The 24,065-nt window shown below is 44.1% G+C and overlaps 1 protein-coding gene across 2 annotated transcripts in view; it reads right to left on the bottom strand.

Moving 5' to 3' along the window:
* Positions 1–24,065, bottom strand: part of LOC139376634 (spermatogenesis associated 20) — a 61,592-nt gene that overhangs the window by 24,094 nt on the left and 13,433 nt on the right. For both annotated transcript variants that reach the window (XR_011627951.1, XM_071119440.1), the window contains exons 8-13: positions 20,129–20,203; positions 18,768–18,980; positions 18,455–18,647; positions 17,755–17,923; positions 3,335–3,543; positions 804–1,003 (exon numbers count right to left, since the gene is read on the bottom strand). Coding sequence is in view for 1 of the 2 variants with exons in the window: in XM_071119440.1 (XP_070975541.1) it covers positions 804–1,003; positions 3,335–3,543; positions 17,755–17,923; positions 18,455–18,647; positions 18,768–18,980; positions 20,129–20,203 (1,059 nt within the window). In the remaining variant the exon portion in view is untranslated. The remainder of the gene's footprint in view (positions 1–803; positions 1,004–3,334; positions 3,544–17,754; positions 17,924–18,454; positions 18,648–18,767; positions 18,981–20,128; positions 20,204–24,065) is intronic.

Below are 24,065 nucleotides of genomic sequence, written 5' to 3'. Positions count from 1 at the left end.
AGAGAGAGGAGAGGGAAGAGAGAGAGAGAGAGAGAGAGAGAGAGAGAGAGAGAGAGAGAGGGGGGATAGAGAGGAGAGAGAGAGATGAGAGAGAGGGAAGAGAGAGAGGAGAGGGAAGAGAGAGAGAGAGAGAGAGAGAGAGAGAGAGAGGGGGGATAGAGAGGAGAGAGAGAGATGAGAGAGAGGGAAGAGAGAGAGGAGAGGGAGAGAGAGAGAGAGAGAGAGAGAGAGAGAGAGAGAGGGGGGGGGGGGAGAGAGAAGAGTGAAAGAGCATTAAAAGGAGAAGGAATTAATGAATGATGAAGAAAATATACTAAGACAGAGAAAGACTGAGCGACCGAGCAATAAAGAGGTATAGGACAGAGAGGATTAGAAGAGAGAGAGAGAGAGAGAAAGAGAGAGAGAAAAGAGAGAAGGATCCAGAGAGAGGCAAGAGCTAGAGGTCAGAGTGGTGGTTGTAGCAGTAACGAGAGAGGAGAAGGTGTGTTCGGGGCTCGGCTAACCTTGTCTGATCCCTAGCTTGTTATCATCAGCCACCTATCTGACTTATACACACACATACACACACACAGCTTGTTATCTCCGCCCCCTCGGTGACTTCTCCTCCGCAGGTGAAATATGATGGACAGAACACTTCCAATGTTCTTGCCTTCTTTTCTTTCTCTCCCTAAATGTTTTTTCATCTCCTTTGTTAGCACAAATATCCAGCCGTATGATAAAAGTTCAGTTTGTTCCACTCCAAACTATGCAACTTTTGAGTTGGTGTGCGTGTGTGTTTGTGTGGACCGTACAGTTTGTGTTACCTGTTTGAGTGTGTAGTGGTTAGCCATCAGGCCCCTGACCATCTCTGGCAGGGCTATGGGGACTCTGGTCAGCCGGTCAGAGAAGGCAGCCAGTAGCTGTTGTGACCGCTGTGACCAGTCCTTACGACCAGTGTAGTGGGACAGACGCAGTAGGTTCAAGGCCGACACAGAGTTCGCACTGGGCTCTGCACCATCCTGGTCTGAGAGAAACAGAGAGACGTAAAAGACTGAAAAAGTGTGTACTGTTTTGTATTCCGACTCAGTGCCAACTTCAACTTTTTCAAATGAAATAGATCTTTGACAAGTGACTCCTGCAGTAAGAGAAAAAGCTCCTCTACATACGTTTGCTGGGGAGAACATTTGTTCTGATTATGCCTGAGCGTGCCTGTATGTGTGCGTGCGTATGTGTGTGCATCACTGTGTGTCAGATGTGACTTGAAATGACTGACAGGTGACCTCATGACTAAGTCCTGTTAAGTGATTGGTGTTTATCTCCTTTTGGTGGCCAATGAGATCACAGCGCTGCTCTTCTCATTAGTGATGGGCGGGGGAAAAAATAATAATTGATAGTTACATATCAGGATAATATTTTTTATGATACATCGTATCAACAATATTGCAATATCATTTTTGCAGTAGTTTGCTGTACCAGCACCAGCTTGTTTTCTAGCTTCTTTTTAAATATGGAGCCAATGTTTTCAGCACTTTTATTTCCATGACTGATCAAAACTCGTTTTCTCATGGCTCGAATCGCAATAAAATCACAGTATAGAATCGCAACACATATCGTGTCGGCAACCTCAGTTTCATGATAATACCGTATCATGTGGTCCCTTGCAATTCCCAGCCTTACTTCTCATGACCTCTGACCTCACGCTACACAGCTAACTCTCAGCAGTCTACCAACACATGAGTGTGTGTGAATGTCTGTCTGTGTGTGTGTGAGTGTGGGGGGGTGGTGATGGGTGATGACTAACACAAGCCATCCGCTTTTGATTCAGACAGACAGATAGGAGATGGCTTCTGACAAACACACACACACACACGCGCGCACACGCGAGAGGCTATAGTCCACTAAATAATTGTATACATTTACTGTGATCGCCAAGGCAGGAGGCCTATGCACACAGTCATGCATAACCACATAGGGTTCACTAAATCGTTTTTTATATCTCTCCTCACCCTGAGCCCCATGGCAGAAATCATACCCACACGGAACAGTGGATTGAGATGAAACACACACACACAGCAAAAAGTGGTGGAACGGGGTGAGACACACACAGCTTTGGGTCGGAATGTAAAATACACAGTGGCACTGGACTGTAGGGCAATCCATCTTCCTGTGACAGAAACACACACACACACACACACACACACACACACACACACACACACACACAGAGGTGTAGCATCACTAATGGAGCTGAATTCAACACATTGCGAGCAACATAATGGCCCCGTCAATCCTCAGAGATGAGAAAAGGCCTCGCACGTCTGGTCTAATCACACACACAGGCACCACACACACGACACACATGCATTCAAATGTGGAGTCGCGCACACACACAGGCACACCAACACAAGTCAGTTTTAATCTGTCAACAGGCTAAAACAAAAACAATTATCATCTTTTTAGCTTTCTTACCTTTTTATTTGACTTATTTCTCTACCTCGGTATGTCTTGTCAGAGCCATTTGCACAATGGCATCAGCCAAGAGGCAAGGTGGCGTGTTTGTGCAAGTGTTTGTGCTATTGTCAGCCTGTCTGTCTGTCTGCTAGTGTGCATGTGCACTTGTTACTACCTAAGTACCTCAATGTCCTAACAATTCACCGAATGTCCTGACAAGGTAGGAAAAGTAGAATTTTTTTGAAAAGTCAGGACTTTTTCATGTCCTGAATTTGTTTAAATGCTATTTTAAGGATTAACTGGCGCAAAATTGGGCCGGCTGGGATGTCCTTGTCCCATCACTCTCTAGCAACTCCTTGTGGCGGGGCGGGCGCCTGCACGTTGACTTCCGACGCCAGTTGTACGGTGTTTCGTCCGACACATTGGCGCAGCCGGCTTCCGGGTTAAAAGAGAAGTGAGTCGAGAAGCAGTGCGGTTTGGCAGGGTCGTGTTTCGGAGGACGCATGGCTCTCGACCTTCGGCTCACCCGAGTCCGTACGGGAGTTGCAGCGATGGGACAAGGCTGTAACTACCAATTGGATATCACAAAATTGGGGAGGGCTAAAAGGCTAAAAAGTAACCTCCCCCCAAAGAAATTCTATAAATAAATAAATAAATAAAAAATGTAAAAGTCCATAAATGTTACGAAAATAAAGTTGTGTGTGTTCAATTACTGGAGATTGGAGCTGTGCCATTTAGAAACAAGACCTGGCGCTCTTACAAACATTTACTTTTTTTCTCCAGGACAGAAAAACATCTCCTGGCAAACATGACATATTGAGTGGGTATTGATAAATCACAGACAAATTGATATTGAAGAGCCATTCTTCATTTTCTACACCACATCACTGAGAAAGAAACTCACCCTGTTTGAGTCGCAGCAGTACGGTGGGATCTGTGGGGTCGCTGCAGTAGTAGCCCCCTCCCTCTGCGTCCCAGAAGAGGAGGTCCTGTCGGTCCTGTAGCTCCTCCCCCCAGCGGAGCCACTCTGGCTGCAGCGTGGCCTCGTACAGGTCCAGCAGACCACAGATAACATACGCATAGTCGTCCAGGAAACCAGCAATGGGTGACACGCTGAGAGACAAAAGGAGAGATACAGGGCATTCGGAAAGTATTCAGACTCCTTGACTTTTTCCAAATTTTGTTACGTTGCAGCCTTATTCTAAAATGGATTAAATTAATATTTTTCCTCATCAATCTGCACACAATAACATAATTTTTAGCAAATGTGTATATATATATATTTAAAAAAAACTGAAATTCATTATTTACATAAGTATTCAGACCCTTTGCTACTCGAAATTGAGTTTAGGTGCATCCTGTTTCTACAACTTGAATGGAGTCCACCTGTGGTCAATTCAAATGACTGGACATGATGTGGAAAGGCACACACACTTGTGTATATAAGTTGGCCTCCATTATTCTTAAATGGAAGAAGTTTGGCCAAACTGAGCAATCGGGGGAGAAAGGCCTTGGTCAGGGAGGTGACAATGGTCCCTCAGACAGAGCTCAAGAGTCCCCTGTAGGGATGGGAGAACTTTCCAGAAGGACAACCATCTCTGCACTTCACCAATCAGGCCTTTATGGTAGAGTGGCCAAATGGAAGCCACTCCTCAGTAAAAGGCACATGACAGCCGTTTGGAGTTTGCCAACATGCACCTAAATGACTCTCAGACCATGAGAAACAAGATTCTCTGGTCTGATGAAAACAAGATTGAACTCTTTGGCCTGAATGCCAAAAATGCTCATGTCTGGAGAAAACCAGGCACCCTCCCTACGGTGAAGCATGGTGGCGGTACGCATTTCAGCAGCAGGGACTGGGATTCTAGTCAGGATCGAGGGAAAGATGAACTGAGATGAACTGCGAGATCATTGATGAAAACCTGCTCCAGAGCGCTCAGGACCTCAGACTGGGCCGAAGGTTCACCTTCCAACAGGACAACGACCCTAAGCACACAGCCAAGACAATGCAGGAGTGGCTTCGGGACAAGTCTCTGAATGCCATTGAGTGGCCCAGCCAGAGCCGACTAGATCCTGATCTCTGGAGAGACCTGAAAATAGCTGCGCAGCAACGCTCTCATCCAACCTGACAGAGCTAGGGAGGATCTGCAGAGAAGAATTGGAGAAACTCCTCAAATACAGGTGTACCAAGCTTGTAGTGTCATACCCAAGAATGCTCAAGGCTTTAATCGCTGCCAAAGGTGCTTCAACAAAGTACTGAGTAAAGGGTCTGAGTATTTATGTAAATGTAACATTTCCGTTTATAATTTTTTTATAAATGTGCAAACATTTCTAAAAACCTGTTTTTGCTTTGTCATTATGGGGTATTGTGTGTAGATTGTTGAGGAAAAATAATTAAAATAATTTGTATAAGGTTGCAACGTAACAAAATATGAAAAATGTGAAGGGGTCTGAATACTTTCTGAATGCACTGTATGAATCAAGGATTGATTGATGAATCAAATTATCGATAAATCAATTACAAGTTGTATGGAAACACTGTTTATAAACTGTATAACAAATGTCTATGTGAGTCAAAAAGAAGACATTTTACCATCTTGTATTTCAACCCCAATAACCACAGTAACTCTTCATATAAACTATACCCCCCCTTCCAGAACTATATTTCCTAGGCTCCTGTAAGTCCCTTCCCAACACCCCCACCTGCCCTCCATCACCTACCCCAGGTACCTCCCCAGTACCTTCCACCCACAGCCCCTGTGTCCCCTAGGTTCCCAGCCTGTCTCGTAGGGTGACACCCCGACAAGGTGAGTGTGGGGGACAAACGGTGACATGAGGGCAGATAGCCCTGTGTCTGGGGACGGTGGCGGGGTGAGGTGGGCGATGGAGAAGGCATATCCATCTTTCCATGGGTCAGCCAACACTTCACCTAACAGGACTTCCCAGGCTGAGGAGAGGGGTGAGAGCAACTGTTAGGAGACTCACAGCTACATACCAAATGGAAGCCCTATTTTCTATGTAGTGACCTCTACTTTTGACCAGAGCCATTTGGGATGCACCGGTAACAGACTGTCATCTACTCCACGTGTGAAGGTAAGGTAGATAGAGGAAGAGGAAATGGAGAGATGGTGAAATTAAATGGGGTGAGAGAGCGAGAGAGGGATTAATGAAAAAGGAGACGGGTGATGTGGAGAAAGGTGGAGGGGGATCTCTGCTCTCACCCCCGTGTCAGCAAGAAAAACTGTTTGGAAACCCACATCATCTAGCTCCAGTCAATTAGATGGAAAACCTTTCAGAGTCTGAAGAGGCCTTCACACACACACAAACTAATATGCGCACCCACACACATAAATGCACAGGCGCACGTACACATGCACACACACAACCCTGAGTATGTATTTGGTTCACCTGAGCACACTCCTATTTATTTAAAAACTTTTTACTCCTTTTTCTCCCCAATTGGTAGTTACAGTCTTGTCCCATCGCTGCAACTCCCCAACGGACTTGGGAGAGGCGAAGGTCGAGAGCCATGAGTCGTCCAAAACATGACCTTTCTTGACACACTAACCCGGAAGCCAGCCACACCAATGTGTCGGAGGAAACACCGTCCAGCTGGCGACCGAAGTCAGTTGCAGGCATCCGCCCCACCACAAGGAATCGCTAGAGCGAGATGGGACAAGGAAATTCCAGCCTGTCAAACCATCCCCTAACACAAACGACGCTGGGCCAATTGTGCGTCGCCTCATGGGTCTCCCTGTCACGGCTGGCTGTGACACAGCCTGGGATCGAACCCGGGTCTGTAGTGACGCCTCAAGCCCTGCGATGCAGTGCCTTAGACCGCTGCGCCACTTGGGAGGCCCCCACACACTCTTTTTATGATTTCTAACTGAGAATTTACTTTAATGCGTTTACTGTTCTCAAAATAGACCTTTCTCTAGGTCACAGACAGTCACTGTGCCGTACTAGTCTCAGACAATTCAAACGCAGAGTAAAGTCAAAAGGGAGAAAAGCTCTCTGATGATGTATTTCCCATCTGACTCAGGACTCAGGACTCAGGATTTGGGTTCAATAATAACTGAAAAGGAGAGAATGGTGGGAGAAAGAGAGCGGGAGAGAGGAAAAGAGCCCTTGATTATTTGAATCAGCTTGTGTTTTTGCAGGGCTAGACCAAAAATGTACAATGTTAGGGGTGCATGATAGGAGGACCAAAGTTTAACCCGTGTTGCACAAATTCCTCTCTCAAAACTTGTTCTAAACCACAGTATTCCTCCCAGCTACTTGTCTCCATAGTAACATCATACTGTGAGGCGGTACAGCACCACAACACCTCTAGGTCTATTACCCAATTCTATACCGTCCTAGCCATCCCTTCAGAGAATTTAGTTTGTCCTGTGTGTGCCTGACATGTCAAGAGATATACAGTGCCTTGCGAAAGTATTCGGCCCCATTGAACTTTGCGACCTTTTGTCACATTTCAGGCTTCAAACATAAAGATATAAAACTGTATTTTTTTGTGAAGAATCAACAACAAGTGGGACACAATCATGAAGTGGACTGACATTTATTGGATATTTCAAACTTGTTTAACAAATCAAAAACTGAAAAATTGGGCGTGCAAAATTATTCAGCCCCCTTAAGTTAATACTTTGTAGCGCCACCTTTTGCTGCGATTACAGCTGTAAGTCGCTTGGGGTATGTCTCTATCAGTTTTGCACATCGAGAGACTGAAATTTTTTCCCATTCCTCCTTGCAAAACAGCTCGAGCTCAGTGAGGTTGGATGGAGAGCATTTGTGAACAGCAGTTTTCAGTTCTTTCCACAGATTCTCGATTGGATTCAGGTCTGGACTTTGACTTGGCCATTCTAACACCTGGATATGTTTATTTTTGAACCATTCCATTGTAGATTTTGCTTTATGTTTTGGATCATTGTCTTGTTGGAAGACAAATCTCCGTCCCAGTCTCAGGTCTTTTGCAGACTCCATCAGGTTTTCTTCCAGAATGGTCCTGTATTTGGCTCCATCCATCTTCCCATCAATTTGAACCATCTTCCCTGTCCCTGCTGAAGAAAAGCAGGCCCAAACCATGATGCTGCCACCACCATGTTTGACAGTGGGGATGGTGTGTTCAGGGTGATGAGCTGTGTTGCTTTTACGCCAAACATAACGATTTGCATTGTTGCCAAAAAGTTCAATTTTGGTTTCATCTGACCAGAGCACCTTCTTCCACATGTTTGGTGTGTCTCCCAGGTGGCTTGTGGCAAACTTTAAACGACACTTTTTATGGATATCTTTAAGAAATGGCTTTCTTCTTGCCACTCTTCCATAAATGCCAGATTTGTGCAATATACGACTGATTGTTGTCCTATGGACAGAGTCTCCCACCTCAGCTGTAGATCTCTGCAGTTCATCCAAAGTGATCATGGGACTCTTGGCTGCATCTCTGATCAGTCTTCTCCTTGTATGAGCTGAAAGTTTAGAGGGACGGCCAGGTCTTGGTAGATTTGCAGTGGTCTGATACTCCTTCCATTTCAATATTATCGCTTGCACAGTGCTCCTTGGGATGTTTAAAGCTTGGGAAATCTTTTTGTATCCAAATTCGGCTTTAAACTTCTTCACAACAGTATCTCGGACCTGCCTGGTGTGTTATTTGTTCTTCATCATGCTCTCTGCGCTTTTAACGGACCTCTGAGACTATCACAGTGCAGGTGCATTTATACAGAGACTTGATTACACACAGGTGGATTGTATTTATCATCATTAGTCATTTAGGTCAACATTGGATCATTCAGAGATCCTCACTGAACTTCTGGAGAGAGTTTGCTGCACTGAAAGTAAAGGGGCTGAATAATTTTGCACGGCCAATTTTTCAGTTTTTGATTTGTTAAAAAAGTTTGAAATATCCAATAAATGTCGTTCCACTTCATGATTGTGTCCCACTTGTTGTTGATTCTTCACAAAAAAATACAGTTTTATATCTTTATGTTTGAAGCCTGAAATGTGGCAAAAGGTCGCAAAGTTCAAGGGGGCCCGAATACTTTCGCAAGGCACTGTAGCTAGGCGCAGCCTATCTTCGGAAAGAGAAAAGGCCCAGATAAGCATTCTCCTGGGTAAACATTCTACAACTTGCTACCTGCGGATGGCATGGGAATATAACTAGTAGGGACGTGCATCTTTCTCTTTCAAGACGATTCGATTCATGGGCTCCGATGCGATATGTTTTAGTTTGAAACGATTTGGTTTGATTATGTTCAAAGGCCGGCCCGGGAGCCGTATGCGGACTGATTCAATACGGCCCACGGAATCATGTTCAGATCACATAAAGAATTTGCGATAGTAAGTTTTGAAAAACGTATTTGTTATTCAAATTAAAAGCCCAATGTATACTCCGCTTTGTGTAATGATTTAACTCCCACCGCTTGTGGGACATTTATTTTGAAGGCACTTCAAGGACAGACAGTGACTGACAGGCTGACACACACGTCACATTTACAAATAGTAGCTAGCTAGAAATTGAGCAAAAATGAGTTTTTCAAAGAAAAGGAAAGTAGACAATGAATGTAAGGTGTTCCAGCATGAGTGGACATCAAAATATGTATTTATTGAGATATCAGGGAAAGCTGTGTGCTTAGTGTGCAAAGAGAGCATCGCTGTCCCGACACTTCCAGACAAAGCATGCAGAGAAGCTGAGGGTGAATTCGATAAAGAATGTTTAATTCACTCCGTAGCTATACATTGCCCCGACAAGAAAGAGCTGTTTGAAAAGGTTTCCCTGTCAAGACGAACAGTGACCCGGCGTGTTGAGGACATCGCAGAGAATATGGAACAACAGTTGAAAGACAAGGTAAAGGATTTCACCTATTTCTTCTTGGCCCTGGATGAGAGCAGTGATGCACAGTTGTTGATATTCTTACGAGGCATAACCCCAGACTTTGAAACAGAGGAGCTTGCCTCAGTGCAGTCAATGAAGAGCACAACCACAGGGAAAGATTTATTGGAGGAGGTTAATAAGTGTGTGTCAAAGCTGTGACTGAGTTTTGAAAAGTTATCTAGTGTGACCACTGATGGGTCCCCAAACTTGACAGGAAAAAATGTTGGCCATTTGAAAAGGATACAAGATCAAATAGCTGAGCTAAAACCTGCATTGCATTATTCATCAGGAGGTGCTCTTTAAATTTGTTCTGAAAATGAGCCATGTTGTGGATAGTCATTAAAGCAGTAAACTTCATAAGAGAAAAATCTTTAAACCACAGGCAATTTGTCTCACTGTTGGAAGAGACAGAGTCGGGTCATGCAAATCTCCCCGAGGTTCTATGCATCTCTCGACAAACAAAACCTTCCAAAGATTAGGAGTCATGCTCAGAAGATCTTTGTACTGTTTGGGTCAACCTACATACGTGAACAAACCTTTTCAGTAATGAAATATAACAAGTCAAGGCACAGATCATCTCTTACTGACTCTCACCTCTCAGCAATCCTGCGCATCGCGACGTCAGAAACTATACCTGACTTCACCGCTCTAGTCCAGTGGTTCCCAAACTTGTTATAGTCCCTAACCCCTTCAAACATTTAACCTCCAGCTGCATACCCCCTCTAGCACCAGGGCCATTGCACTCTCAAATGCTGTTTATTTTGTCATTGTAAGCCTGCCACACACACACTATACAATACATTTATTAAGCATAAGAATGAGTGTGAGTTTTTGTCACAACCCGGCTCGTGGGAAGTGACAAAGAGCTCTTATAGGACCAGGGCATAAATAATAATAATAAATCATTTTGCTCTTTATTTAACCATCTTGCATATAAAACCTTATTTGTTCATCGAAAATTGTGAATAACTCACTATAGTTTAATAAGAAGGGTGTGCTTGAAAGGATGCTCATAACTATGCAATGTTGGGTTGTACTGGAGAGAGTCTCAGTCTTAAATCATTTTCCACACACAGTCTGTGCCTGTATTAAGCTTTCATGCTTAGTGAGGGCCGAGAATCCACTCTCACATAGGTACGTGGTCGCAAAGGGCATCAGTGTCTTAACAGTGTGATCAGCAAGTACCAGAAATCTGCCAGTGGCTTTTGATTCAATTACATTTTCACAGAACCGCTTGCTGCAATTTCGATGAGGTTCGCTTGTTCAGATATCAATGAGTGAACTGGAGGCAGGGCATGAAAGGGATAACAAATCCAGTTGTTTGTTATCCGTTTCAGGAAAGTACCAGCGTAATTGCGCATTCAGCTCACCCAGGTGCTTTTGACATTGATATTGTCCGTAAGCTTGAGTTCATTTGCACACAAAAAAATCATACAAAAGACCTGTGTGTTGTCCTTGTTAATGTAGACAGAGAAGAGCTCCAACTTCTTAATCATAGCGTCCTGCACATTGAATATAGTCGCTGAGTCCCTGTAATCCTAGATTTTGATCATTCAGGTGAGAAAAAAAACATCACTCAGGTCAGTCGTTTGAGAAACTCTTCATCCAGCAAGCGGTCAGACTAGTGGAAATTATAGTCAGTAAAGAAAACTTTAAGCTGATCTCTCAATTAAAAAAAAAAAAATGTGTCAATACTTTGCCCCTTGATAACCAGCACACTTCTGTATGTTGTAAAAGCGTTACGTGGTCGCTGCCCATATCATTGCATAGCGCAGAAAATACACGAGAGTTCAGGGGCCTTGCTTTAACAAAGTTAAATCATTTTCCACACACAGTCTGTGCCTGTATTTAGTTTTCATGCTAGTGAGAGTGAAGAATCCACTCTCACATAGGTACGTGGTTGCAAAGGGCATCAGTGTCTTAACAGTGCGATTTGCCAAGGCAGGACACTCAGAGTACAGCCCACTCCAGAAATCTGGCAGTGGCTTCTGATTAAATTAAATTTTCATAGAACCGCTTGCTGAAATTTTGATGAGGCTCTCTTGTTCAGATATCGGTAAGTGGACTGGAGGCAGGGCATGAAAGGGATAATGAATCCAGTTGTTTGTGTCATCCAATTCGGGAAAGTATTTGCGTAATTGCGCACTCAACTCACTCAGGTGCTTTGCTATATATCACATTTGACAATGTCCGTAAGCTTGAGTTCATTTGCACACAAAAAAATCATACAATGATTGAAAGACCTGTGTGTTGTCCTTGTTAATCTCACTAGGGTAAGGGGCACTATTTTCACCTCGGATGAAAAGCATGTCCAAAGTAAACTGCCTGTTACTCAGGCCCAGAAGCTAGGATATGCATATAGTTGGTAGATTTGGATAGAAAACACTCTAAAGTTTCCAAAACTGTTAAAATAATGTCTGAGTATAACAGAACTGATATGGCAGGCGAAAACCTGAGTAAAATCCATCCAGGAAGTGAGATATTTTTGGTGTGGATACTTTTCTCTTGCCTGCTTATACAGTATGTCAATGGTTTGGACCTAGATTGCAGTTCCTATGGCTTCCACTAGATGTCAACAGTCTTTAGAAATTGTTTCAGGCTTGTATTCTGAAAAATGAGGGAGTAAGACCACTCTGAGTCAGTGGATAGTGGGAAGTCCCCAGAGCTGTTTTCTGCACGCGACCGAGAGCGAGCCTTTCTTGTTTTTCTTTTATATTGACGAAGCTATTGTTCGGTTGAAATATTATCGATTATTATGACTAAAAACAACCTGAAGATTCATTATAAACATGTTTCTACAAACTTTACTGATAGTATTTGGATTTTTCGTCTGCCTGTTGTGACTGCATTTGAGCCATTGGATTACTGAACAAAACGCGCCAACAAAGCTTAGGTTTTTGGATATAAAGAGGGACTTTCTCGAACAAAGCAAACATTTATTGTGTAACTGGGAGTCTTGGGATTGCAACCGTATGAATATCATCAAAGGTAAGTGATTAATTTTATTGCTATTTCTAACTTTTGTGACTAATCTACTTGGCTGGTAACTGTTTTGTGCGCTGGGCACGGTCCTCAGATAATCGCATGGTATGCTTTCGCCATAAAGCCTTTTTGAAATCTGACACCGTGGTTGGATTAACAAGAGGTTCATCTTTAAGCCGATGTATAACACTTGTATGTTTTATGAATTTTTATTATGAGTATTTCTGTTTTTGAATTTGGCGCTCTGCAATTTCACCAGATGTTGGCCAGGTGGGACGGTTGCGTCCCACACCCCCTAGAGAGGTTAACGCAGACAGAGAAGAGCGCCAACTTACTCCAACTTACCGCACATTGAATAAAGTTGCGGAGAGTCCCTGGCAAGTCCCAGGCAAGAAAAAACATCACCCAGATACAGTGGCTTGCGAAAGTATTCACACCCTTGACATTTTTCCTATTTTGTTGCCTTACAACCTGGAATTAAAACAGATTTTGGGGGGGTGGGTTGTATCATTTGATTTACACAACATGCCTACCACTTTGAAGATGCAAAATATGTTTTATTGTGAAACAAACAAGAACACAAAAAAACTGAACTTGAGCGTGCATAACTATTCACCCCCCCCAAAGTCAATACTTTGTAGAGCCACCTTTTGCTGCAAGTCTCTTAGGGTATGTCTCTATAAGCTTGGCACATCTAGCCACTGGTACGTTTGCAAAACTGCTCCAGCTCCTTCAAGTAGGATGGGTTCCGCTGTTGTACAGCAATATTTAAGTCATACCACAGATTCTCAATTGGATTGAGGTCTGGGCTTTGACTAGGCCATTCCAAGACATTTAAATGTTTTCCCTTAAACCACTCGAGTGTTGCTTTAGCAGTATGCTTAGGGTCATTGTTCTGCTGGAGGGTGAATCTCCATCCAAGTCTCAAATCCCTGTATTTAGTGCCATCCATCATTCTTTCAATTCTGACCAGTTTTCCAGTCCCTGACAATGAATACATCCCCACAGCATGATGCTGCCACCACCATGCTTCACTTTAGGGATGGTATTCTCGGGGTGATGAGAAGTGTTGGGTTTGAGCCAGACATAGCGTTTTCTTTGATGCCAAAAAGCTCAATTTTAGTCTCATCTGACCAGAGAACCTTCTTCCATATGCCTGTCCACTCCTCCATAAAGCCCAGCTCTGTGGAGTGTATGTCTTAAAGTGGTCCTATGGACAGATACTCCAATCTCCGCTGTGGACCTTTGCAGCTCCTTCAAGGTTATCTTCGGTCTCTTTGTTGCCTCTCTGATTAATGCCCTCCTTGCCTGGTCCGTGAGTTTGGTGGGCGGCCCTCTCTTCGCAGGTTTGCTGGTTTGCTGTGGTGCCATATTCTTTCAATTTTTTAATAATGGATTTAATGGTGCTCCGGGGGTGTTCAAAGTTTCTGATATTTTTTTATAACCCAACCCTGATCTGTACTTCTCCACAACTTTGTCCCTGACCTGTTTGGAGAGCTCCTTGATCTTTATGGTGCCGCTTCCTTTGTGGTGCCCCTTGCTTAGTGGTGTCGCAGACTCTGGGCCCTTTCAGAATAGGTGTGTGTGTGTATATATACTGAGATCATGTGACACTTCGATTGCACACAGTTGGAATTTATTGAACTAATTATGTGACTTCTGGAGGTAATTGGTTTCACCAGATCTTATTTAGGGGCTTCATAGCAAAGGGGGTGAACACATATGCACGTACCACTTTTCCGTTTAAACGGAATCAGGCAAAAAAACATATTTACAAATAAAAACGGATTTCATAGGGCCCTACACAGTTTGTGAACACATTCGCTCACTCGTGGAATCTGGGGCAGGAACAACCACAACACCTTGATAAACCATGTGTTGGTCCCCCACCTACCAGCCAGTGTGTATGGCGGATCCAGAACCTTCAAGGACATTATCAAGGACATAATACAATATCCCCCCCCCCCAACACACACTTTTGATCTGAAATCACCATCACTCACTAATTAGTCATTTTTGCAGATTAAAAGTGTTAGAGCTAGTAATGTATCAATATTTATCTTTAAACATTTGCTATGACATAGCCAATGAATATATAGCACAATTTTGGATTTCACCCCCGTCTCATAATCGAATGGTTTAGGCCGTTTGGAAGTTGACTGACTAGGAGAGTGAGCTTCTCTTCTTCTCCAGCTTCGACCATGCAGTAGGAGTAGCAAAAGTGATTGCTGTCATCGTTACGAAATTATCAACTTGACCCTGTATATGTAAAAATGACCATGTATATACACTGATTGCTTCAAGCTAAACAACCCCATTTTTTAAAATAAAAATCTAATGTAGGCTAAGTCCCGATCAGCATGTACAGCCAGATGAGAGTTGTCTCCGGCGGGATGTTATGTATTTGATCAAAATAACCTAGCAAATTACATTGGTTGTCACTCAACTAATAAAGCATAATATTGCGCAAGCAATTTCACGAAACATTTAAATAATGAAGGTGACACGCAGATGTACCAGATCAGGAGTAGGCCTACCTCTCGTTGGTCAGCGCGCAAAGCTGCACACAGCCCGCAGTTTGACTAGGCTACTGATATTGCCTGGGGTTGTTCGGCATGCAAAATGTGAAGTCACAAAATATGAGATATTTCCGGAAAGCAGAAAGTAATTTGAGCAGCAACAAAAAAATGGCGAACCCGGCGATTCATAACGTTTGAAATCGATTTCCTGACCGATGTATGCTACATTTGGATAGGTTTGGGGTCCCATAGACATATGCACTAATATCTTAAACATTTGAGCCGGGGACCGTATCGGTGAATCTTACACCCCTAATGACTAGTACGAATGAGACAGACCCACTGGAACCAGGCCAGTGAGTGTGTATGCATGTGTTCACGCACGTGTGGGGGTTTCTGGTGTGGTTTCCTGCAGATTCAGTGGCATTTCCACATTTAGGGCCTTATAAAATCTGCGTTGCGGAGAACACAGAAGGAAACACGGAATCCAGACATTAAAAGGGAATTCAACCATATTAAAAATGTATTGAAATTAGTAGGAAATTAACTAAATGTTTTGAACTTACTAGAAAAGTTATCAATTTGCCCAAGTTTATCATAAGACGTGAACTAAATGCACTAGTGATTCGGATTCCCTGCAACTTTCTGAAAAACCAACAGCAAACTGGATTAGGGCTGGGTAGGGCCTGTTTTTCCATCAATAACTAGGGTATGGGCAGGGCTCGGGTATCACTAAGATTTTGAAGCCGAGCCATTCTCTGTTGCGCATTCTCTGCTGCGCAGTACAGTCGTATCTGTCTCAGACATAAGTGCTTCAACCTCGTCAAATATAAGGCAGGAGAGATTAATTCACAGAAAATAATGTTCCTTGAGTTATGTCTGAGTAACGAAAAGTAGCTAACAGCTAACTGCTCTCTGGTGCCTCTTCACTCTTCATTCAACTTCACTGATAGTTGAGTTGTAACAGGGTGTTGCGTTCCCTCTTCAGAGGCGTGCGTAACAATGACGTCACGTAAAATGTTGCTCTACACGTGCAACACAGCATTCCTAACCTGGCCCACAATGTCTGCTGTGTGGATCGAGCAGTCAACAAGCCGAGCAGTCATTTGAAAGAGTAAGAACATTTCAGCGAGACAACTCAAAGCTGAAATCCATAAAGGCCAAGATAATGGAATTCATTGCCCTTGACAATCAACCATTCTCTGTGGTGGGTGATGTTGACTTTCGCCGACTGGTCGAGCACCAGTACACACTACCAAGTGCGCTATTTTTCAGATGTTGCCCTACCGGAGTTACACAGTAATAGCGTCATTGCTATTAGCTTCAAGACATACATACTATGGAACGCCGTTTGGGTCTTTGCATGTCAAAAAAGATACAGTAGCTCTGTCAAAGCTGTACAAACAAGTCTGCAAACACCGGCCACAAACAATGTTTTTACAATACCGCGATGGTAATAAAGCATAATTTGCTTCTGGGGTAGCTAGCTTTATCTTGGTACCTAGCTAGCACCAATACAACCAGCCTGAAACAATGACCAGTAGAAACTGCAGTCGTTTTCATTATTCTTAGCAATGATTTAGGAATCCTTGTGAGTAAGTATTAGCTAGGTTGTTCGCCTATTGAAATTTAACTTCAGTTCATGAAAATGAATAGCTAGCCAGCTACTTAACCCTGTTTCCCAAAGCTAACGTTATAAGCAGCCAGCTAGCTTCATCTGGCTAGTGAGGCTCAACCGGACTTGGTTATGTGTTGTAAAGCTAGCCACAATAAGGATTAGGCACAATAGGGGAATTTACGGTGTGCCTTCAAAATCAAAGTATGTCATTGACAGTGATGCAAATTAATACAAATAGTAGAATTATGCCATAGTTTTATTTTGAAGGCTAACCGCAAAGTCCACTATTGTGGCTAATCCTTATTGTGGCTAGCTTCACATAGATGGGTCCGACCACCATGAATCTAATATATGTGGGTTATTTTAAATGACACCTATTTATATAGTTAGCTAGCTAGCTAATTAGATGTACTTTATTATGACCAGCACTGTAGGTGCACGAGACAACTTTACCAGCATCATAGCATACGTATCGATGAATCATTGTGACATGAAATACAAGTGATAGTTATTACACTAAGTAAATAATGTATGAAGGCGTTAAGTTATTATGTGACGTGAATTCATTTTCAGGTCCTGATTGGTCAACAAACTTATTTGACATGTCAAATAGTGTTATCTACTGGTCATTGTTTTCTTTTCACGGCAAGATGTGATACAGCCTGGATTCGAACCAGGGACTGTAGTGACGCCTCTTGCACTGAGATGCCGTGCCTTAGACCTCTGCGTCCATGTGTGTTAACTATTTAACTGTACTAGAATGCTTAAGGTCGCTAACATTTTAAATATCGGTATCGTTTTTTTGGCAAGGAAAATATCAGAATCAGCCAAAAATGTAATATATCGGTGCATCACTAATCCTGTTGCTTAGTCACTTTTTCCCTACCTATATGTACATACACTATATCTACCTCAATTACCTCGTACCCCTGCACATCAACTCGGTACTGGTACCCCGTGTATATAGCCATGTTACCGTTATTTATTCCTTGTGCTATTATTTTTCTATTATTTCTGTTGGGAAGGGCCCGTAAGTAAGCATTTCTCTGGTTGTTTATGAAGCATGTGATAAACACAATTGTATTTGTGTTTTAGTTTGTGAAACTTATCTAACACGCGGTCAAATTGATGTTGGTGAAAGGTCCTCATGTGTTGTCACCTACCTGCCCAATTCATTGTATTATTATAATTTTTTTAATTTAACCTTTAATTCAGTCCATTGCTCACTTGCGATATGTGCAGATAATTGAAACTTATGCGCAAATCACACACTGATGTCAAGTACTAAAGTTATGATTTGTCACCTAAACATCCTCATCATTACCCCCCCATCTTACCCCTGCTCCACCTCCATCTCATCTCCACGGTAACAGGAGCGAAGCATGATCTGTCGCTCTGCGTCCCACAGGTGCTCCTTTAGGAAGCCAGCGGCCTGCACCGCTCTCTCCAGCAGAGCCTTGTCATCCAGCACAGCACCGACACGTGCAAAGCCTGATAACATCAGACCTGGAGAGAGAGCAATAAAGAGATATGGGAGGAGAGAGATGGAGGGAGAGAAGGGTTATGAAGCCCATTGTCATATTGCCAAACCCAAAATATTGTCAAGCAACTGCCAGCAACATGGTTTCAATGGAATTCTGTGGTATCGTCCCATACTGGAACGCTGTATCATTATCTCTCTCTGGAGCAGCTCAATGACTCCGTGAGGTGGCAGTTCAGAAGCAACTTGGTGATTACCAGGCTTTGAAGTTCCCCTGGTCGCTGGGTTCCTTTTCTCTCCTTCCCTCTATCCCTCCCTCCATCTTTCATGTCAGTATCAAAGCGTTGGTAGGGAGCAGCCTAGTCATCAAAGCCCAGTAGAGTGCTGTCTGCACTGTGGGACAGCTGATTAATGAAGTGATTGACTAATTAAGGACTAGATGGAGGAGAGAGGTTTAATGGAAAGGTTCCTGAAACCGCCTAGCTTCGTTACCTCACAGATACTGATACACTCCCGCATCAGATGGAGACCTGGGTGCAGTGTGTGTGTGCACTTACCGTTCCAGGAGGCCAGCATCTTGGTGTCGAGGTGAGGGGCTGGACGGCTCTTCCTGACTTCGGCCATCTTGGCTCTAGCGGAGGCCAGTAGCTCAGAGACCTTTGCTACACTGAGGCCAAAGCGTGCAGCTGTCAGCTCCACAGAGTAACGCACAATCAACACATTCTGGCCCTGCAGCTCCCCATGAGGGTCCTGACACGGCCAAAAGATAATTACAGAAGACACACAGAAGATAAATGTTAATGATCATTTAAAAGATACTTAGGACAAGGTCTATCTTGGGGACCAACGAGCTTGCCCGCGCACACACACCTGTTCCATGTCCACGTTGCCTTGTTCTTTGACCCCGTAGTGGTGCATGAAGATGTCAGCCTCTGTAGCGCCCCCTGTTGCTCCCTCCACCACGACAGGAAGTAGTTCTCTGACCTCTGACCCCATCCACACACAGAATGCCCCCTCCCTCTTTTCACTTCCCCCAGCAGCAGGGAGAGAGTCTGCGTCCTCAGCACTGTAGAAGCCCCCAGACTAAACCCCCAAGAGAGAGAGAAGGGGTGTTTAGAGAACATAGTGTTAATATCATTCTCTGTATGATAAATGTAATGAATCTTAAACCAATGTTCCGGGCATGATCCTTGGATTGAATGTTTATTTTTTGCTGTTGATGTAATGGATTACGAAACCAAGAAACTAAGGAAATTGTTGCACTCGCTTTCTCAAGGAGTCCTTGGCCTAGTTACAATGTCTGTAACCTGAATAAATGTGTGCATTAAATGTGAAAAGTAATGCGACCAGGCGGTGAATGCATGTACCCAGGACCAGCTCTGTCTCTTGATTGGCCTGTCCAACCGGATGATTATTTGTTCAGAATGTGGCGAAACAAATAAAAACACAAAGCCATGCCGAAACTAAAGACTCAAAAACAAACGAACGGCCTCATGGCCACCAAACAAAACCAGCAGCCTCACGGCTTGCAAGCTGGGACTCTGACCGACGACCACCCTAATTGGCAGCACCTGATGTGCTTACCAACCAGGCTCAGCATCTGGACAAGGTAGCTGCTGCCCCCTAGGGAAATGGAGTGTGGAAGTGCTAGCTAGCTGTAGTGCTGTCTAAACTACCTAACTCATTACCTAACAATCGTGTGGAAAAAAACAAGGTTCAGTCATCAACTGCTGTTTGTGCACGCCACTGCCCGCAGCACATGAGATTAAAGGTAGATAACATGCAACTACTCCGTTTAACAGTAATTAAATTAACTAGAAACTCAGAAAATTCAGGCCAACTCCATTGTCTGCACATTCTCTATATTCTCTCTGCGACAATGACTCTGAGCTTTCGAGGGAAAGCCCTGTACGAGGCAGCCGTATAAAAGAAAGTGTCCGTGGTAAATTACCTTCCTTGCGTAATTCCTTACCGTATAATTACATAATAAATCTTGGTGAATAGAATGATCTCAATGAGTGTGGTTTTAATTGTGTGCTCTGTTCTGGGCTGTCGAGACATTAATCAAACTAAGATGGCCGCCGCCTTGCCAGAGCAGAGAGCAGGGAGAGTAAGAAACAGGTGGACCTTGATAGTAATCCAGGGGCATTTTTTAAAAGAGTGCGATACCTGGCCCTCGCACGCACGCACACACGCAGAGGTGTTAATGAGGTAGGAGGGAGATGGCTCACCTTGTCACTGAGGTCTCTGGAGACATAGAGAAGAATGTCCCGGGCCACGTCAGCAAAGACTTGCTCCCCCGACACCTGCACCCACACAAGAAAACATATCACAAAACCACACTGCAACCATGACACAAGCAGACCAACACCATTCCACAACCAGGCCTGCACTCAGAGAAGACAACATATTACACTGCAACTGTTAAACAACCGGAACCCAACCAACCATACGCTACTGTAATTAACAATATTGCACCAGTCTCCTGAGACCTGCACTCACAACAACATATAGCAACGATAACGCAACTGTATTCTGAGCCAACCACTGTACAACACCTTCTATAAAAACAACTTCTTGCACTTGATCGCACACCTCCCAAATACAGCACCTATATATCCCTGTACTACGCATCAAGATGAAAAATACATCAGTGAAGAAGCCTTGTTGGCGTTTTCTACTATACTACAGTGTTGATTTATTCTACTGTACCACCAACAAGGTAAGGGACACGTCTATGGGCCTATACATAGCTATTAGGTATAACGGTTAGCCGCTGAAAATACATTTGACCGGTTGTGCTTATTGGTCTATAGGTTAAAAACTGATTAAAAAGCGCTACTATTTTTATTTCTCAATCTCAACTCATAAAAGTGTGAATCCTAATCACTATTATTGTGCATACTGTAGGCTATAGTCAATGGTTGGCAGGTTATCAGCGCATCACCCACCACTTTACAATGTGGGCTTGAGGCAGTATAATTGTTTGAAACCTGAACGGTTTACTTTACTTCAGATAATGAGGCATGTCTTACCTTTCTTTAAAGTAGCCTGGCCAAAATCCAATCATAAAATAATTGCCTCCACATTTCTATCAAGACTTCCTCTAGCCATTAACCAGCATTTCTCTCCTGTTCTATTGGTTTTCATATAAACTTTATTTTGTTGTCCAGAAGCCAAAAGGCACAATCCTAGTCATATTAGCAACCCATCCTAGTTGTTGCAATTAGTTTCTAACAAAGATTTTAATCTTTGTCACATGGAACCGCTCGCATTCGGTGCGCTGTATAGAAGGGTGTTTTCCACTAATTGCATTTTGGCAAATGTTTGAAAATAATGTACTCAAATCAAATGTTATTGGTCACATACACATGACTAGCAGATGTTATTGCGAGTGTAGCGAAATGCTTGTGCTTCTAGTTTCGGCAGTGCAGTAATATTTAACAAGTGTAAGAACATTTTGAAAATAAGGGGTGTGGATAGGCTCAGTTGAACAACCTATTTTAGGTCCTGATGTTATTATGCAACTTCAAATCAAATCAAATTTTATTTGTCACATACACATGGTTAGCAGATGTTAATGCGAGTGTAGCGAAATGCTTGTGCTTCTAGTTCCGACAATGCAGTAATAACAAGTAATCTAACTAACAATTCCAAAACTACTGTCTTGTACACAGTGTAAGGGGATAAAGAATATGTACATAAGGATATATGAATGAGTGATGGTACAGAGCAGCATAGGCAAGATACAGTAGATGGTATCGGGTACAGTATGTACAAATGAGATGAGTATGTAAACAAAGTGGCATAGTATAGTATAAAGTGGCTAGTGATATATGTATTACATAAGGATACCGTCGATGATATAGAGTACAGTATATACGTATGCGTATGAGATGAATAATGTAGGGTAAGTAACATTTATATAAGGTAGCATTGTTTAAAGTGGCTAGTGATATATTTACATCATTTCCCATCAATTCCCATTATTAAAGTGGCTGGAGTTGAGTCAGTGTCAGTGTGTTGGCAGCAGCCACTCAGTGTTAGTGGTGGCTGTTTAACAGTCTGATGGCCTTGAGATAGAAGCTGTTTTTCAGTCTCTCGGTCCCAGCTTTGATGCACCTGTACTGACCTCGCCTTCTGGATGATAGCGGGGTGAACAGGCAGTGGCTCGGGTGGTTGATGTCCTTGATGATCTTTATGGCCTTCCTGTGACATCGGGTGGTGTAGGTGTCCTGGAGGGCAGGTAGTTTGCCCCCGGTGATGCGTTGTGCAGACCTCACTACCCTCTGGAGAGCCTTACGGTTGAGGGCGGTGCAGTTGCCATACCAGGCGGTGATACAGCCCGCCAGGATGCTCTCGATTGTGCATCTGTAGAAGTTTGTGAGTGCTTTTGGTGACAAGCCGAATTTCTTCAGCCTCCTGAGGTTGAAGAGGCGCTGCTGCGCCTTCTTCACGATGCTGTCTGTGTGAGTGGACCAATTCAGTTTGTCTGTGATGTGTATGCCGAGGAACTTAAAACTTGCTACCCTCTCCACTACTGTTCCATCGATGTGGATAGGGGGGTGTTCCCTCTGCTGTTTCCTGAAGTCCACAATCATCTCCTTAGTTTTGTTGACGTTGAGTGTGAGGTTGTTTTCCTGACACCACACTCCGAGGGCCCTCACCTCCTCCCTGTAGGCCGTCTCATCGTTGTTGGTAATCAAGCCTACCACTGTTGTGTCGTCCGCAAACTTGATGATTGAGTTGGAGGCGTGCGTGGCCACGCAGTCGTGGGTGAACAGGGAGTACAGGAGAGGGCTCAGAACGCAACCTTGTGGGGCCCCAGTGTTGAGGATCAGCGGGGAGGAGATGTTGTTGCCTACCCTCACCACCTGGGGGCGGCCCGTCAGGAAGTCCAGTACCCAGTTGCACAGGGCGGGGTCGAGACCCAGGGTCTCGAGCTTGATGACGAGCTTGGAGGGTACTATGGTGTTGAATGCCGAGCTGTAGTCGATGAACAGCATTCTCACATAGGTATTCCTCTTGTCCAGATGGGTTAGGGCAGTGTGCAGTGTGGTTGAGATTGCATCGTCTGTGGACCTATTTGGGCGGTAAGCAAATTGGAGTGGGTCTAGGGTGTCAGGTAGGGTGGAGGTGATATGGTCCTTGACTAGTCTCTCAAAGCACTTCATGATGACGGATGTGAGTGCTACGGGGCGGTAGTCATTTAGCTCAGTTACCTTAGCTTTCTTGGGAACAGGAACAATGGTGGCCCTCTTGAAGCATGTGGGAACAGCAGACTGGTATAGGGATTGATTGAATATGTCCGTAAACACACCGGCCAGCTGGTCTGCGCATGCTCTGAGGGCGCGGCTGGGGATGCCATCTGGGCCTGCAGCCTTGCGAGGGTTAACACGTTTAAATGTCTTACTCACCTCGGCTGCAGTGAAGGAGAGACCGCATGTTTTCGTTGCAGGCCGTGTCAGTGGCACTGTATTGTCCTCAAAGCGGGCAAAAAAGTCTTAGTCTTATTTAGTCTGCCTGGGAGCAAGACATCCTGGTCCGTGACTGGGCTGGGTTTCTTCCTGTAGTCCGTGATTGACTGTAGACCCTGCCACATGCCTCTTGTGTCTGAGCCGTTGAATTGAGATTCTACTTTGTCTCTGTACTGGCGCTTAGCTTGTTTGATAGCCTTGCGGAGGGAATAGCTGCACTGTTTGTATTCGGTCATGTTACCAGACACCTTGCCCTGATTAAAAGCAGTGGTTCGCGCTTTCAGTTTCACACGAATGCTGCCATCAATCCACGGTTTCTGGTTAGGGAATGTTTTAATCGTTGCTATGGGAACGACATCTTCAACGCACGTTCTAATGAACTCGCACACCGAATCAGCGTATTCGTCAATGTTGTTATCTGACGCAATACGAAACATCTCCCAGTCCACGTGATGGAAGCAGTCTTGGAGTGTGGAGTCAGCTTGGTCGGACCAGCGTTGGACAGACCTCAGCGTGGGAGCCTCTTGTATTAGTTTCTGTCTGTAGGCAGGGATCAACAAAATGGAGTCGTGGTCAGCTTTTCCGAAAGGGGGGCGGGGCAGGGCCTTATATGCGTCGCGGAAGTTAGAGTAACAATGGTCCAAGGTCTTTCCTCCCCTGGTTGCGCAATCGATATGCTGATAAAATTTGG

The sequence above is a fragment of the Oncorhynchus clarkii genome, chromosome 20 (assembly GCF_045791955.1).
Source record: "Oncorhynchus clarkii lewisi isolate Uvic-CL-2024 chromosome 20, UVic_Ocla_1.0, whole genome shotgun sequence".
NCBI lineage: Eukaryota > Metazoa > Chordata > Actinopteri > Salmoniformes > Salmonidae > Oncorhynchus > Oncorhynchus clarkii.
The sequence above is the reverse complement of the archived record's forward strand: the minus strand, read 5'-3'. Positions and strand labels throughout refer to the sequence as shown.